Raw genomic sequence first — 17,362 nt, 5'->3', positions numbered from 1 at the left:
CTTCGTTCTATTACGCTCCATTTAGTTATACAAACACTATAAGAACATATTTCACATAGTTTGCTCTCAGCGTTTACCTACCTTTCACGCAAGAAATCGGTTCGGGAGACTCCATCGCGGCGACCGCGCGTAGTGGCGTTCAGTGTACGTATTTGGTAAAGAGATGGCGTCTGTAAACGATTGTGTGCTTTCAGTTTGCCCAAGATTATTATTTAGACAGTAAGAAACTTCTCTCGTTTCGAAAGTACTTACAGAAGTGTCCGGGAGAACTCGCGCGTGGTGTTTTTAATGATGGCTGACAGCAAAACCTATGAGGAGCGCGCCGTGTGATCCCTCATACTACGCCAGCGAGGTGCTTCCGATAGATGGCGACTCCGTAACTCCTCGCCGCCAATAGTGTTTGAACCCCGATATTTTCCGTGTGGTGTTTTGAACCGATGGTCAGTACTGGTTAAGCAAAGCTCGAGTGATGGTCAGTTGTAGTCAAGCGATGGTCAGTAGTACACAACAGAGATGAGCAAGTGGCACATTGCTTCCGAATGCTTAGACAACTCCAGTGAAGTTTCAGAAGTTTTTTTAGTTGAGTTGTACGGGTGCACGTCATTTTGCGAAATCGCAAAACGTCGCCCTTTCATTATCGTGGTTTATTTGTATTGCAATACAATAACTTTTTCCGGATGATAGGTAAATTCATGACCACAACACTGTATATTAATTACGATGGGCGTGCTACCGTAATCACTTGGACGCTTACAAAACATGTTAACAAAAGCTTTGTTGACAAAGTAATCGTGCTTGTGAAATCCTATACTAGCGTACTAACCACACTTCTGCATTACATTCTCATTGCCTTGCATGTAGTGCCGGCTTCTCCCGGGTATGGTCTCGTCGTTTAGGGCGATCCCGTCGCGGGTGAGGGTCGTATGTATTTGTTCTAAAGGGCATCGATTATAGTTCTTGATCTGTACCCTCGAAGTTGTCTGTTATAATTTGGAGCTTCTTGTTATTCTCAGTACGTGTGCTCATTGGGTCTAGCACACTCCGTAGTATTCACCTCGTACTGGTCGTTCCCAGAGTCCCTAATAGGGTTCCGCAAAACGTCGCCCACTCGTTTTTAGCTAGCTCGTTGGCCATGGGCTTGCTCTGCCAAGAGAGCGATGCGTTGTCTCAGGTGTTTGTCTAGACGTTGTCTTTTCCACCTCTTGGACAGTTTCCGCCGCTATTGCCATAGGCTGACCAGGTGAGAGTCTATCACCGGTGCCTCCGCTGTGCGGACCACGGACTCCGCCTTTGTGGTCCTCGCGATTGGCTTAAAAGCTTGGAAAGCACGATGCTTTGCATAATGCCGGTTCCCGAAAGTCAGCTTCGCCTCCGTACAGAAATGTTACTTGGTGAAGCGTGGGAAGGGGATTGATAAGGGGATAACAAGCGTGGGAAGGGGATATTGCCATGGGACACAGTATGTATTCCTTAATTATACTCGCGTGCACCCGGTATTTCCTGTCATAGTACGAGCACCGATATGCCTAATACGTGTACCGACAAGCCTTCAGAGCGTTTTCGAATGTGCTTGTGGTGATTTGAGCCCTTAAGGGCAGTAAATGACTTGTATTTATTTTTTCCAACTGGCCGATTTTTCGGAAGTTTTTGCGGCCTCTTTTGCAACTGACTGCGCAACTGACCAAGAAGATGCTTCAAATGGTCCGTGGGGCGAACTAGTGGTGGAAGGAGGAAAAGAACAGAAAGCACCTACGCATTGAGGAATGAACGAGAAAGGAAGCGTGCTGCCGCCGTTTTGAAGGAGCTTGAGCTCAAAAAACAAAGTGTTGGCTGATGCCGAGATGCAGGTGTCCCTCATCCAAACCAAAATAAACTCTTGAAAGCAGTGAAACACAACACTGAGGCGTCGTACGCGGGCTGAGAGTATGTCAGGACAGTTGAGGTTGACTTACGAGCTGTTGAGAGAGAATCTCAATTGTGACAAAATTTGCGCCTCATACCACTGGGGTTGCTATCAGTTGATAGAAATATAGCTCATATCCGAAAATATTTGCTTGTATGCATCTCATTTTTATTCGTATTTGAGAATGTCCGACTCGATTTGCAATTTTTTTCGAAGACATTTTATTTACTGTGCATTTTACTAACCCCTCCCTTCTATTCTCTTTTTGAATAACACTACTCCTTAGTATTCAATATGGATTAGGTAGTTTGTTTTTAATTTTTTTTTCATATGCTTACTAGAGAGCGACAGCATTGAACGATATGGTTTCTGCCCGTCTTGACATAAAACATAGTTCTGCATCGCTCAGGGAATTTTGCAAAGGCACTCAGGGAAAACCTAGAAAACTCAGGGAATTTGGAAATGTCAACTTGGTAGACACCCTGGTCCGGAGTTGGTCCAGAAGAGTGTCGGAGGAGAGCGTGGAGTTGTGAATGAGTCGTGTAATGTGGTGTTGTGATGCTGTGCGCGAGTGTATGGGGCCAACAAGGTGCCGTAGGAGTTGCCATGCGTTCTTGGTAGAGAGGTTGCCAGATATACTGTTGCACACCTGACCCCAGTTGGAACGGCACAGCTCCTCGGCGTGTGCGGCGATTTGTGTCTGTAGCGTGTCCAGTCTTCGTTTTAACTTTCTATTATGGTTTTGGCTTTTCCACCTCTCTAAGGTGCTGCGGTGTGCCTCCCAGAGGTGGGCTAGGCGCGTGTGCAGTGTTGGGGTGCCCGGTGACGTGGTAATGTGTAGTGTGTGTGCGGTTATGTCGTTTAGGAGAGATGCGACCCAATTATTAATGTCTTGTATCGGGGTGTCTGGGTTTTCTCGGCGTGCGGACCGGATTGCGTCCCATTTGATAGGATTGTGGCTGACGAGTCGAGGGCTGTGTTGTGTGTGAGGTATTTGGATGGCGATAATGTAATGGTCGCTTCCGAGTGTGTGTTGCGTACGTGACCACGATATACCTTTGAGGCAACGGCTGAGTGTAAGGTCCGGACAAGTATCCATCTTTACACTGTTGCCGATTGGGGTTGGTGTGTGAAAGTGTTATGTGAAGTAAGGCGCAGGTTTTGGATGGTAGTCCAAAGCCCGTGACCCCGGTCTGTGGTGTACCGATAACCCCAGTCCGTGTGCTGAGAGTTAAGAGGAAGCTTTAGATCGGGCACAACTCCGACGCGGCTATATTCAATACATGTAAAATGCAAAAACGTTTTTCTGAGATAACCCCTGAACTGATTTTAATGAAATTTGTTGCATTTGAGAGAGAAAGTAAAATTCTAGTGACTGTTGGAAGCGGAATTTCGATTTAATGCTTGAATTTTGTTTTAAAAATTTTCAAATATTCGACAGTTTGAAAAAAATAGAAGCACGGAGTTTACAAACTCATAGCTCTGCATCAAGAACAGATATCGCGGTTCTGTGAACGGCATCCATTAGATCATTCAAAGCGTACAAATTCGATATGTCATCTTACATCTTACGTGAATTTGTCACGCTGTTTACGGGGGTTCTGCAAAAGCTGTATTTCCGTATTACTAAATTTTTCGATATTCCCATGTAACATACGAATTTTGTCCGCTGTAGATGTACTATTAGATTTAGATGTACTATTAGATGCAATTTCCAGAATTGTATTCTCATTTTTCGTTGTTGAGTTATAGAGGTGTAAACTTCATAGTTTCGTTTTTGGAAATTTTCGATTTTTGCCAATTTTTATATAAAACATTGACGACCTAACTCAAAAACTCGAAATCCAGTGTCACTAGATATTAAGTTTTTCTTTTAAATGCAACAAACCTCTTCAAATTTGGTGCAGTGGTTGCCGAGAAAAACAAATTTTCCTTGTACATGTATTTAGATAGGAGCACCCAAGCTGAAGCTCGGGTGCTGAGTAGGGGATGAGTAGGGGATTTCGGCCCGCGATGCGATGAATTTTCTGGAGTATCGGGAGTGGTCATGGGTTGGCGTGGGGATTGGTATATGTTGGCAATAAAGATCGGAGGTGTATTACGTATCATGGGGATGATTTCGATGAGGACACACGGGGTGGTGGAGGTGATTGTGTGTTCTTGGTAGGTAATAGTGCGATGTATCAGTGTGGATACCCGAGGGTTGTCGCGGTGGTATCTGAGTGTACTGCGTGTGCTGCGAGTGTAACTGGGAAGTTTGGCTTTGTGTTGTGTGTCCTGCAGCAAAAGGAGCTTAAGTATGGCAGGGAGGGTAGGTATTAAGAGCTGCAGCGGCGCTTGCTTGCCCCGAAAGCCGCGGCAGTTCCATTGAACTAGTGATAGGTGGGTAGAATTCTCCCGGCCCGCCATATTGGAGCGTGGGTGGGGCGAGGATAGGTTCTCGTGATGGTAGTGGAAGTGGGATAGGAGTAGTAGGTATAAGTGTAGGATGGAGGTAGGGGACCCCTCATGTGAAGAGCTGGTATTTGTCTCTAGCCTCTGAAGGCGCGTCTCAAATTGTGCAAAAGTACGTTCGAGAGTTAGGCCTAAGTGTGTGAAAAGTGTGTCCATCTGTTACTCAATAATAATAATAATATATGGGGTTTTACGTGCCAAAACCACTTTCTGATTATGAGGCACGCCGTAGTGGGGGACTCCGGAAATTTTGACCACCTGGGGTTCTTTAACGTGCACCTAAATCTAAGTACACGGGTGTTTTCGCATTTCGCCCCCATCGAAATGCGGCCGCCGTGGCCGGGATTCGATCCCGCGACCTCGTGCTCAGCAGCCTAACACCATAGCCACTGAGCAACCACGGCGGGTATCTGTTACTCAAGGCGAGAAGATAGCTGTTCGGCGAGTGTTGTGAATTAGGTTTCGAGGCGCGCCTCCAGAGCTACCAATTTAGCGTCAAATTCGGATTCCAAGTCTTTGAGATCAGCTTGATAATCGTCATGCGAGTCCGGTGTGCGTTTCTTCTTATGGGAGAGGGGGGGTGAGGCGGGTATGGCAGGTGCAGTGGGTGACTCCACAGTGGGTGGGAGGGGGGAACGGGGTTGTGTGTTAAATGTGTTAAAAATTAAATTATGGGGTTTTACGTGCCAAAACCACCTTCTGATTATGCGGCACGCCGTAGTGGAGGACTCCTGAAATTTCGACCACCTGGGGTTCTTCAACGTGCACCTAAATCTAAGTACACGGGTGTTTTCGCATTTCGCCCCCATCGCAATGCGGCCGCCGTGGCCGGGATTCGATCCCGCGACCTCGTGCTCAGCAGCCTAACACCATAGCCACTGAGCAACCACGGCGGGTATCTGTTACTCAAGGCGAGAAGATAGCTGTTCGGCGAGTGTTGTGAATTAGGTTTCGAGGCGCGCCTCCAGAGCTACCAATTTAGCGTCAAATTCGGATTCCAAGTCTTTGAGATCAGCTTGATAATCGTCATGCGAGTCCGGTGTGCGTTTCTTCTTATGGGAGAGGGGGGGTGAGGCGGGTATGGCAGGTGCAGTGGGTGACTCCACAGTGGGTGGGAGGGGGGAACGGGGTTGTGTGTTAAATGTGTTAAAAATTAAATTATGGGGTTTTACGTGCCAAAACCACCTTCTGATTATGCGGCACGCCGTAGTGGAGGACTCCTGAAATTTCGACCACCTGGGGTTCTTCAACGTGCACCTAAATCTAAGTACACGGGTGTTTTCGCATTTCGCCCCCATCGCAATGCGGCCGCCGTGGCCGGGATGCGATCCCGCGACCTCGTGCTCAGCAGCCTAACACCATAGCCACTAAGCAGCCGCGGCGGGTTGTTAAATGTGTTGTGAGGCTGCTTACCTCCACACGCAGAGCCCGAAGCTCCTGGGCACAGGGGTCCGGGGTAATTAGCGGGGTGTTGCTTGCCAGTTTTGTGTTCACGTTGGGCGTCTTCAGCTTGTCGGCCCATGTCGGTCGGTCCGAGCTCTTGGAGCGCCCTGTTTGTTGGCCGGCAGATGGTTCCGGGCGTTCGGATCCTGCACTGCGCGGTGAGTGGTGGCGTACTCGTCGCCGGGATCGTGCTTCGCGTTCGGAGATGGGCTTGGTTGTCCTATGGAGGTGGCGGTGCTTGCATTCACGAGTCCCGGACAAGTGCGGGCCTTCGCAAATGATGCAGACTGGAGTGCATGTTGGAGTTGGCTCCTTCGGGTGTAACTCGCCGCATCTGGGGCACTTAATTGTTTGTCCTAGGTTGGATACAGACATCCGTGCAGTGGCCTATGTGCCGGCAGTTACCGCAGGTCTCGATCCTTGGTGTATAGGGCGTGCACAGATGCAGTCCTCCGCCATAAAAAATTTTTCGGGGGAAGATAGCTTGACCTAAGGTGATGAGTATCGAGCGTGTGAGTCCCATACATCGAGCATATAGTGTAGTAGCGTGGGGGTTGCGGGCGATCAAGTCTGCTAGGAGTTCTTGCGGTGATTCTTTCCAGTAGGCATTCGTAATAAGTCCCCTAACTGAGCCATCAAGGGGTGCAATATATGCCGCCATGGCATACTCAAGCTGGTCGTAGATGATGTGCTGGAGTTGTACGAACTTGAGAGCGTCATCTTGATTCGCCGCAGACACTATGCAAGTGTTATAGACGGGGTGAATCCGAAGCGTCAGCGTAGATGGGTCGGTCAGTGCAGCGGCCTGCATGATAGCGGTGAGGAGGTAGCGTGGCTGGAGCATCGTCAGGTCAAGGCCTCCCTGAGAGCGGAAGACGACTTTGCTTGAGCGGAAGGCGGCAGTTGCTTGACCTTTTTTTGCAGCTGTACGGAGCGCGCGTAGCTGCGTCGAGGAGCTGTGTAGTGCGGGAGCTGTGTGGTCTCCCGTGTTTCCCGCGACTGACTGCTTCTCCCGACCGACAGGATAGGCGTTTGTACCTTGGGTCGCTTTTCTGGTTTCCCGGTGGTTCGCCTGTGTTGTCAGGACTTGGGTCCAGTCCCGAGGGTCATACTGGCTCGGGTCCATGTCCGTACCTTGCACCTGAACCTCCATGCTGGTCACAGTAGAGGGAAGTTGCGTCGCGAGGCGTAGCACGGCAGTGACGCAAAGGGGCCGGGTTTTCGTGCCTGGTGGCCCCCTGGGGATCACACACGCCTCAAGAGGGGTCAGTAGAGAGCGCTCACCTGTATGAAGGCGTTGGTGTAGTTGTGCGCACTCGAGATATCAGGTGCGGGGCCGAAGCGAAGAGGACCCAGCGGCCAGTCCCGGGAAAGAGGCGGTCGGTGGGAAACGGTGAGAAGACCGCTTCCCATATGACTCCCGGCGAAAGCGGCCCCGGCAAGGCCGGTCGGTGAAGATCGCGTCGTCTCGGTGGTTGCGGAGCGCGCCGACGACACGTCCGTTCACTCCGGCCGACTGATTGGAACTCTCGATCAGGCAGAGCGTTCGCAAAGGGACTCGGTTGTGGTCACGGACTCTCGGGAAACATGTCGCATGTTTCTCAAGGGGCACGTGACTGTGGGTAGCTTCGCGATAATTCCCAAATCTGTCACCCACCCTCATCGCCTACTCTGGTGGCTGGGACACGCGGGGTACAAGGGAAGGAACAGGCTAACGCGTTAGCTCAAGGGTGTACCAACCGAGCGACGGCGTCCTCTTCTAATCCCAACCACTCGTACTATCTTTCCCGTCAGTTTAGATGGCAAAGACATCCTTGCTCGTCAGCGCGGAGTCCGCAAAAAATACCCGCTGCCTCACCCACAACTTAGCGGGAAAGAGGCCGCCGATTGGCGCAAAATACAGATTGGGGTATCCCCCCCTCTAAAATTGCTAAACCCCATGTATCCCACTCGCTATAGGGCCAACTGCCCTTGGTGCGGTGGCATACCCATCCTAATACAAGTAATCTGGGAGTGCACTAAGCGCCCTCATAGGCCAAATAGCAATAACGCAATGGAGCAGTGGGATGCACAGCTCGTGCCTTCCGACTTAGCAAGACAAAATTCCTTAATTAGCCAGGTCAGGCAGGCGGCGGAGGCCAGTGGGGCCCTGGACTGGGGGCTCCGACCACACCTCCTTAAAACATCTTTCTATATATATATATATATATAAACGAGAAGAAAGGGGGTTAACCGAGGGGACGGATTTTTGTTAGTCATATCATAAGAAGCCAACAAACTCTGACACCAAGGACAACACAGGGGAAGTTACTTGTGCTTAATAAATGAAATAAAGAAACGATAAATTAATGGAAATGAAAGTGGATGAAAAAACAACTTTCCGCAGGTGGGGAACGATCCCACAACCTTCGCATTTCGCATGCGATGTTTTACCAATTGAGCTACCGCGGCGCCGTTTCCCCATCCACTTTCTTGGGTATTCATGTTTCCTTGTAGAACCCTGGGAGTGTTAGCCAGCGCCACCACTCACAGACCTAGGCGGCGGACGTAGAACATCCGTCCTGCCGCAGGCGTTACGAGAACGTGATCTTTTTGGGTGAAGGCAACCGGTCAATAAACCCACACATGCTACTTGAAGGCATCAATGATGCCGTATTCGAGACCCTCGTTATGTAATAAACGAGAAGAAAGGGGATTAACTGAGAGGCGCGATTTTTATTAGTCATATCATAAGAAGCCATCAAACACTGACACCAAGGACAACATAGGGGAAATTACTTCTGCTTAATAAATGAAAAAAGGAAACGATAAATTAATGGAAATGAAAGTGGGTGGAAAAACAATATATATATATATATATATATATATATATATATATATATATATATATATATATATATATATATATATATATATATATATATATATACAGAGAGAGAGAGAGAGAGAGAGAGGTGTAGGCGTGGTAGATGTCGGCGGAAAATTCCACCGAAACAAATTTCCTGCTACGCCGCTGCTGGAGGGGCTTTAGAACGTAAGGAATTAAGCATCAGGTCACGCGGCGCATGCGGTCAAAACAAAACTGGTATCAGCGGTGCACAGAACTCTAATTTCTATGCACGTGCACGTGGTCCGGGGTAGCTTACAAAAGCGCTGCATGCGACTTCTTCGAGCAGTCGGGCCTCGCCATCCCCGTGTTCCACGCGACCTCGCAGTGCCGGTGGCAATCTTTCTCGAGCAACTCACTCCACAAACGAGCTGTCTTTTTTTTTTCTTTAGTTAGTCGCTCTGTTGTAAATATTTCGTTTTTGCTGTATACTCTCTACTAACCATTAAGCCTGCCTACTCTTTTATCGCCACCCCTCCTCTACTGCCGACGGCTGTTCAGGTGTCAGCAGACAGCGCTGCGGTCAATCGCAATTTCCTTCCCTTTATATCTATTGGCGTTTTTCACTGGTCGATTCGGAGCAGGATTTCTTGCTCCAGGGCAACGAATCCGAATTTCACTGGTCGATCTGGAGCGGGTTCGCGCGTTCCACTGGTCGTTTCGGATCAACTCGCTCCGCGCCGGATCGCTCTCACTTGCTCCGCCGCCGAGGCGCGGATTCGGGCGGAAATAGCTCGCGTCACTTCCGTCAATCGGTACCGGTTGGTACGCACAACACTGTGTTGCTTCGCAAAATGGCTGCGTTCGTTGCTGCTGCAGAGCTGGCGTTTAGCGATGAGAGCTCGGACGACAGCGATTACTAGGTGACGCAGGTGCTGTACGAAGCCTTCTATGCACATTGTCCATGCATAATCCTTGCGGGCGCGACATGGAAATGACGGACTCTGCGATTGCCGTGGTCAAATTACGCACGGGGGACGGTGAGTTTGGTTGTCGTGGAAACGTAGAGAGCAGAAGTCGGGCCTGGTTTCCGGAACCGGTTTGTGCGACGTGCACGCAGACTTCCTGTGTGATCCCCCACGGAGCATTTTTGCGCTCCGCTGGCCGATTCGGATTCGCGAAACCCGAGCGCTCGCTCGAGGATTTCGGCGGCCGCTCCAGATCGACCAGTGAAAAACGCCATATGTGTTTATAGGCACAAAGCTACATTTACCATTTCAAGCCTAGATCGTTCCTTTAGCAGGTCCGTACTTTGTCGAATGCTAACAATTGAAAAAAAAAAATTAGACAGCAGAAAGAAAAAGAAACACAACTAGTTGACGATCAACGTCACTCCAGGTTCTGTGCATTTCGATCTCAATCTGTCTTTATTATTGCAAGTGTTGTGTTCCACCGAGGCAGTGAGCACTGCATTCTGCAGGCTATCCACCGAGACGGTTTTCGGAGCAGCGGCCCGCACTCACATGACAGCCATGTCAAAAGCTGCAGTGACGAGCCACTTACCACGCCTATAGCCACCACCAATCAGCGGCACCGACCATTTTACACATAGAAAGGTTCAACCGAGCCATTGTTGAAAGCATCAGCCGTGAGAAGGCCGCCACGCGCAGCAACAAAACAATGGTGCCTGGCACAACTCTCCCTCTAGAGAAGAGAGGCGGGAGGCAGTTTTCTCAGCGACAGCAGATCACGTGTCGCATTGTCGCAACAGAGACAGACCGGAGCATGCTGCGTCGGCAAAGCGTAGATTTCTTGTTCCCCTTTTTCCATGGATGGATGGATGGATGGATGGATGGATGGATGGATGGATGGATGGATGGATGGATGGATGGATGGACGGACGGACGGATGGACGGATGGATGGATGGATGGATGGATGGATGGATGGATGGACGGATGGACGGACGGACGGACGGACGGACGGACGGACGGACGGACGGACGGACGGACGGACGGACGGATACTATGAGCGTCCCAGTCGAAACATTATCCAAACATGACTTAGTGGTGTGTGGGAGAGTCTGAACTAGATGCCAGATGGCGGCCTTGATACCCGCACCCCAACTTTTCTGGTTTAAATTTTTAAAATTTTCGGTGCAGGTTATGCGCGCATAAAGATGGTGGGTGTCCTGTATCAACAATTTCAGCAAACCCATTCGTGACATCTTAATTTCATTATTATGATATGGCTCATGGATTGTGCTTGCACTGTGTGGTTTCTCGCAATCCAACTTTCTTGAGTGTGAATATCAATGTGTAAAATTTTACATTGTGGACTATGCTAAATGAATAGGAGCTTTTGCGTGCGTAGCAATGGAGCCGATAGATTTCATCACAAAAAGGTTCAGCAAGCACACAAGCAACTTGCAGCTTAAGCATGCGGCTGTGCAGGAGGTTGTTGAAAAAAGAAAAACAGTTGAATTACAATATTCATGGACACCCTTTAGGTGTGGTTCAAGACATGTTACACAAAACAAGGAAAGATATCCTTGGGCTACCTTGATTGTAACATATACAGTGCATGCAAATCAGAGCTAGCGGGGTTTGATCATATAGATACAGTAATCTCACCCTACCACCCATGTAACAATAGCTCTACTGCAACAGCCAGCTGACATGACAAAAATATTTTGTTACTTGCACCTTCTAGTGCAATCAAAGTTGCACTAGAAGACTTGCACTAGACCTCCTTCTGTATATTAACATCTTGTAATCTTTCTAATCATCACAATAAAACCGATTCTGATTCCGATTCTGAACATAAAACAGCTTGAATGGGACGAAGTGGTTAAGGGGGGAAGATGTTTTAAGACATAAAGTGTTTTGTTATTTAAGTTAGGATGAAGGATACTTCAGTGATTCTGTACCTTCATGCGCTATCAATTACGAACTCAGTCTTTATGTACACCACGCCATTATATTTAAATTATTCATGAAAACATCATTTGATGACATTTTAATAAACTGGCTGCATAGATCCTGCTTTATTAAATTTCATTGTATTCTACAGGCATCAAACAGCGCAATAAGAGTAATTTTATGGTTCTAGCTTTCCTAGAACAAAGTTATGAAGCTTCAATGTTCTAATTTGAATGACTGAGAAAAAACACTTTTATTTCACCCTTTCTGAAATTTTAAGACTTCCCAAAGCAACATTTGACGCCCTTTTGCACTCGTTAAACATTCAACTTTTCAGCAAAATAAAACTGATCAAATCGAATGTGCCTAATCTGAGAAGAGCCTGTGAGAAGATTGTAAGGTTACGAAAAATTGAAACTGAGTAAATAGCGAAAAACAAAACTCTCTGGCTCAGAGTCCTCGCGCACCGGAAGTTGACCATAAGCTGCAGATCTTAGGTCAATGTCCGCTGTTGTGCGCGTCAAGAACGTTGTCTAGATCCTTGTGCCACGTTGCCGGTCAGCGACGTCGTCCGAGGCGGCCGCCGAAACAGGTGCATAAATGGGCGTTTCGACCCATGAATCGCATTGCACCGCCGCCCTGCGCTGTAATCACTTGTGATGAGCCATGATCTCGCTTTAGGCTAGTTTTTTTTTCTTGCGCTTCTTTCCGAATTTATATACGCTGCAGAATTTTCGATATGGCTTCGCCATGATCAAAGTTTCGAAACGGCGCCGAGAGCCCAGGCCTAATTCGCTTCCGGCGGCTGCGGCGCACGGAAATCTGGTTGGTACCGTGCCAATACGCCGTCACAGTGCGCAGTCTTTGACTGGGACGACGAACAAGATGGCGGCGTCAACTTGCCGTTTAGGTGGAGTGTATACTAGAATACGGTTGAGTGGGGCGAGCGGCTGGGGCGGCGCATGCTTTGCAGAGAGGCGCGCGGCGACGAAAAAAACTGCGATGGAAGTGAATTGGGCCGCATCAAGGTCGCGCCGTTGGAAACTGCTGGCGATACTTCTCGGAAGGGTCATTCCTAACAGTCCACGCGGTGGTATATACTTTTAGACCCCTCAAGGTGTTTATTTATTTATTTATTTATTTATTTATTTATTTATTTATTTATTTATTTATGATACCCTCAGGGCCAAAGGCATTACAGAGGGGAGTGGTGTTAATATACAAGCAAAACGTACAAGAAAAATACAATATTCGCTCATTATACAATGTTAGCTATATCATTGGAAAAATTACGTAAAATATTAGCACAATAACATGAAAAAACAACATTACAAATACCTTGTTTATACATTGTTGGCTAGAAGATTTCGGAAGTGATGGTTATCAGTGATAGATACGGCATCAGAGGGAAGGTGATTCCAATCGCGAGCAAAAAGGAGTGAAAGAAATGCTTAGTGTTGCAAATGTCAATACCAACTTTGTGGCTGTGATCGATGCGATGGGATCGGTAATGAGGCCTAGAGATAAATTGGTCGCGCAAAACAGGATGATAGTACAACTTATGAAAAAGAGTTAGTCTGGAAATTTGGCGGCGCGCAGACAGGGATGGGAGAGCAAGATTAGACTTCATGGCAGTAATACTAGCAGTTCTATTGTAGTTGCACAAAATAAACCTAACGGAGTTATCTTGAACAAGTTCTAGTGCCGTTACAAGCTTGTCCTGACTTGGATCCCATATCGAGCATGCGTATTCCAGCTTGGAACGTATTAGTGTTTTATACAGCAATAGTTTAAGTGACGATGGTGCTCTAAGAAAGTTACGACGTAGGTAACCTAACATGCGGTTTGCGTTGCTAACTATATGTTCAATATGAATGTTCCAGGTTAAGTTAGTGGTAATGTGAATGCCAAGGTATTTGTACGAGATGACTGATTCTAATTGAACATTGTTAAGGTAAAAAGGAGATATGGAGGTCTAAGTGCGGGAAATGTGCATTGTTTTACATTGCTAGTGTTAAGTTCCATGAGCCACGTTTTGGACCAAGTAGCAACCGCATCTAGATCGGACTGTAAGTGGGTAGTGTCATTAACAGTTCTTATTTCGCAAAAGATAACACAGTCGTCAGCAAATAAAAGAACGTTAGATTTTAAGAGAGGCGCCAAGTCATTGATATAGATAAGAAACAAAAGCGGTCCAAGAACCGATCCCTGCGGAACGCCTGAAGAAACGTGACTAAAAGCAGAGCAGCACTGATTCGCGACAACAAACTGTGAACGATTTGTAAGAAAAAATTCAATCCATTTTAACAAACCAGTGTCTAAATTTAATTGATTTAGTTTATGAAGCAGTAATCTATGTGAGACCTTGTCAAACACTTTTGAAAAATCTAAGAATAAGCAAACGGCATGAGATGATCGATCTAAGATTTGGTGCAACGCGTGAGTAAAGCACATAAGTTGCGTTTACATGAATATGTTTTGCGAAAGCCGTGTTGAGCCGCGCTAAAAAATGAGTTTGATTCCAGAAAGTTAACCAAGTTAGTGTAGATTACGTGTTCTAGTATTTTGCAACAGTTACTGGTGAGAGAAATAGGGCGATAATTACAAGGAAAGTTTTTATTGCCTGATTTGAAGATTGGAATCACCTTTCCTATGTTCCATTTTTCGGGGAGCGTACCCGTGTCCAAGGATTGTTGGAATATTTTTGTTAATATAATAGAGCAGTAGGTACTGGTGTTTTTCAAAAATTTGGTGTTAATACCGTCGAAGCCGGGAGAGGACGAGTTGTTTAACCCGTAGATAAGCTTAGCGACACCAGATACGTCGATTCGTACTGAAGGCATAGCTACGTAGTTGAACGCTTGTGTCAGGGGTAATTCATTTGAAGAAGCAGAGGAAAAATTCTGTACAAATGTTAGATTAAGAAGGGTCGCACAAAGATTGTTGGGTACGGGTTCGTCAGAAGAATCATGTAAGGTGATAGTGTCGTGTGGTGGAGGGTTAATGGTGCGCCAAAATTTCTTTACGTTAGAGGCCAGCATCGACGGAAGCACAGTAGATAAATAGTTTTCTCTGGCGTCTCTAATGGCTGCAAGATAAGCGTCAGATGCAGCCTTGTGCACATCCCAACGTAAATTAGAAGGTGAGAGCCTGGCTGCGCGATAAAGACGTTTTTTCTTGTAGGATAGCCGTTTTCAATGATTGTTATACCATGGTGCCTGCGAATGGGTGGTGATGACTCGCTTTGGAATGTATTTTTTTATTAGTTCATGCGCTTTAGTTTCGAATGCGTCCCAATTAGCGTGCACTGAGTTATTGTCGAAGTTATGCAAGAAGATGTCTATGAATGCATGGAGTTCAGTATTGATTGCGTCAAAGTTTGCTCTGTTGTAGTCAAAAATAGTTTTGCGTTGTTTTGAGCGTTTTGGCGCGGTTGTTTCGATGTGAAAGTTTAGCAGTAGGTGGTCACTAATTCCAGGATAGCAAGTAACATCAGAGAGAAGATCAGGGGTAGTTGTTAGAATTAAGTCAAGTGTGTGGGGTGCAGTAGCGGATAATCTGGTTGGTTCGGAAACAGTTTGGGTTAACGAAAATGCAGAACATATATCCAAAAATTCTTGTGATTCGGTTGAGTACGGAGTTAAAGTAGGAGGGTTCGTATTCCATATTATATTAGGGAAGTTGAAATCCCCTAAAAGTATGACGGGTGACGTGGGAAACCGAGTGTAAATCGTATTAAGGACGTCATGCAGTTCATTTAAAAAACAGGAAGCGGAAGAAGGGGGCCAGAAATGAGTTTACGATGGTCAATTTTTACTGATGCCCAGACGATTTCGAGGTATGTGCTAACTGATATGCTCGATGAAGGAATATCATTTAAAATCGCAAGTAGTACGCCCCCACCTCGAGAGGTAGTGCTGTCGCATCGGTATATGTTAAAATGTGAGGCTTCATGAAAGATTTCACAATCTTGTACGTCAGGAAAGAGCCAAGTTTCCGTAAGAGCAACAATGTGCGCAGAGCAGGAATCTATCGCCGATGACAACGAATCATGTTTGTTGACGACGCTGCGTGCATTGGTGTACATGATAGACAGTTGTGCGAATGGCCGTCCAGCACCCCTCTCGCCTTCCTAGGGCATAGCATTTGCAGTGTTAGTGACGGGCTCATGCCGCTCAGTGCGTTCATTGGTTTTAATTTCTTCGATGCTATCCGTCAATGTGTTGTAAGTGTAGCGTTTCTTATTAACGATGACCTTATTGTAGCTGAGTAGAAAGGATGGGGAACCAGGAAGGTTTTTGGCGAATTCGGTTAGTTTCTTTCGTGTGACACGGGTGGCGGGCGAGAAATCTTCAGATACTGTTACATTTTTTGATTTCAACAGCTTGCGTGCGGAAAGTAGCTGTTCCTTGGTTTTAAAGTTCACAAGCTTCACAATAACGGGACGGCATTTGTTCGGTGATAGAGTGCCCAGACGATGCGCACGTTCAATTGAACCAGCTGGAAATGAATCTACGACTTTACTTAGTACTTCAATTAATTTTGTTTCCGTTTCTTGCCATGTTTCGTTCGCATCAGGCAAAGCATAAAATATTAGGTTATTTCTTCGTGACCGATCTTCCATTTCGTCAACACGTGACTGCAAGAGGTTGTTCTGTACAGCCAGCAAGTCAGTAGTTGACTGTATATGTGTAATTTGTGCACCAAGGTCGTCTATTGTACAGGATTTCTTTTCCAGGGCGTCAAGTCGTGTTTGGATATCGGATACTTTCGCTTCAATATTTTTTTGTCCAGATTTAATGCTTTTTATGTCGGCTGCTAGTTCGGCTTGGAATTTTGTGCTCTGCAATGAACGTGTGTGAACATCCTTTAGCAAACGAAAAAGGGCACCCATTTGTTCAGCGGGGTTGTCTGGTAAAGATTCGATATCAAGAAGTGCATCTGCTCTAGTGGTGGGCCCAGGGTTAGATTCAATATCCCCGCAGCACAATAACAGTAACGCCATAGAAAAGCACTCCGACAAGGTTTCGCGCAAGACGTGTGGGCATGGGAACAGCAACAAACAACGATTGTCGTTTTTTTTTCGCATACAGGGAAAAGTAGGTACACACCTGCATGGTGAAAGTTTGACGATTAGGAGCGGTGCCGAAGGCGCTGCTCCCATGCCCACTGAAGGAAACGCTGGCGAGCCGGCTGCTTAAATCGTCCCCGGTGATTGATGCAGTTGTCCATTGCGCTGTTGGGCAGTAGACGAGTTGTGCCGCTGCAGGCCCATCATAGTCAACCGCGCAGTAGGTCGGCGCAGCTGACATTTCGTCCGGCCGGCCAATCCAAGGGGCCGTCATTGACAGCGGGGTGAAAAAGCTTGAGGAGTCACTGACCACAGCCGATAACCATGGCACGAAGAGCACCTGAATGACCTACATGGTGAAAGTTTGACGATTAGGAGCGGTGCCGAAGGCGCTGCTCCCATGCCCACTCTAATTCTCCCATGCCCACTATAATTGTGTATGACATGTATTTATTCCTTAGGAATAGTTGCCGCTCTTTCTCTTCTTTATTACAGTTCTTTAATGCCGCTCGGTGACTGCGCGTGCATTGCGGCCACTGTGTCGGCTTTCATTCTATACTGTGTTATTGTACGGTTCCATTTCGAGAACAGATATTTTTCTTGTTCTTCAAGCAGCATGTATCTCTCGTGTGTATTTCTGCGCATATGGCTTTCCATCAGTAGACTTGCGAAACGCAGGCGGAATAACATATATAATCTTGCTGCTTGCCGCTTCAAACAAATAACACATATCTGCCCCATCCTG

The 17,362-nt window shown here is 47.0% G+C and overlaps 1 protein-coding gene across 4 annotated transcripts in view; it reads right to left on the bottom strand.

Moving 5' to 3' along the window:
• LOC135903957 (amiloride-sensitive sodium channel subunit delta-like) overlaps positions 1-16,991 on the bottom strand; it is a 136,913-nt gene extending 119,922 nt beyond the window's left edge. For all 4 annotated transcript variants that reach the window (XR_011507438.1, XR_011507439.1, XM_065434467.1 and 1 more), the window contains exon 1: positions 16,658-16,991. Coding sequence is in view for 2 of the 4 variants with exons in the window: in XM_065434467.1 (XP_065290539.1) it covers positions 16,658-16,710 (53 nt within the window). In the remaining 2 variants the exon portion in view is untranslated. The remainder of the gene's footprint in view (positions 1-16,657) is intronic.
• Positions 16,992-17,362: the final 371 nt, after the last annotated feature.

This window comes from Dermacentor albipictus, chromosome 1 (genome assembly GCF_038994185.2).
Source record: "Dermacentor albipictus isolate Rhodes 1998 colony chromosome 1, USDA_Dalb.pri_finalv2, whole genome shotgun sequence".
In the NCBI taxonomy this organism is placed as follows: Eukaryota; Metazoa; Arthropoda; class Arachnida; order Ixodida; family Ixodidae; genus Dermacentor; species Dermacentor albipictus.
Note: the sequence above shows the minus strand (reverse complement) of the source record. Positions and strands in the feature narration are given on the sequence as shown.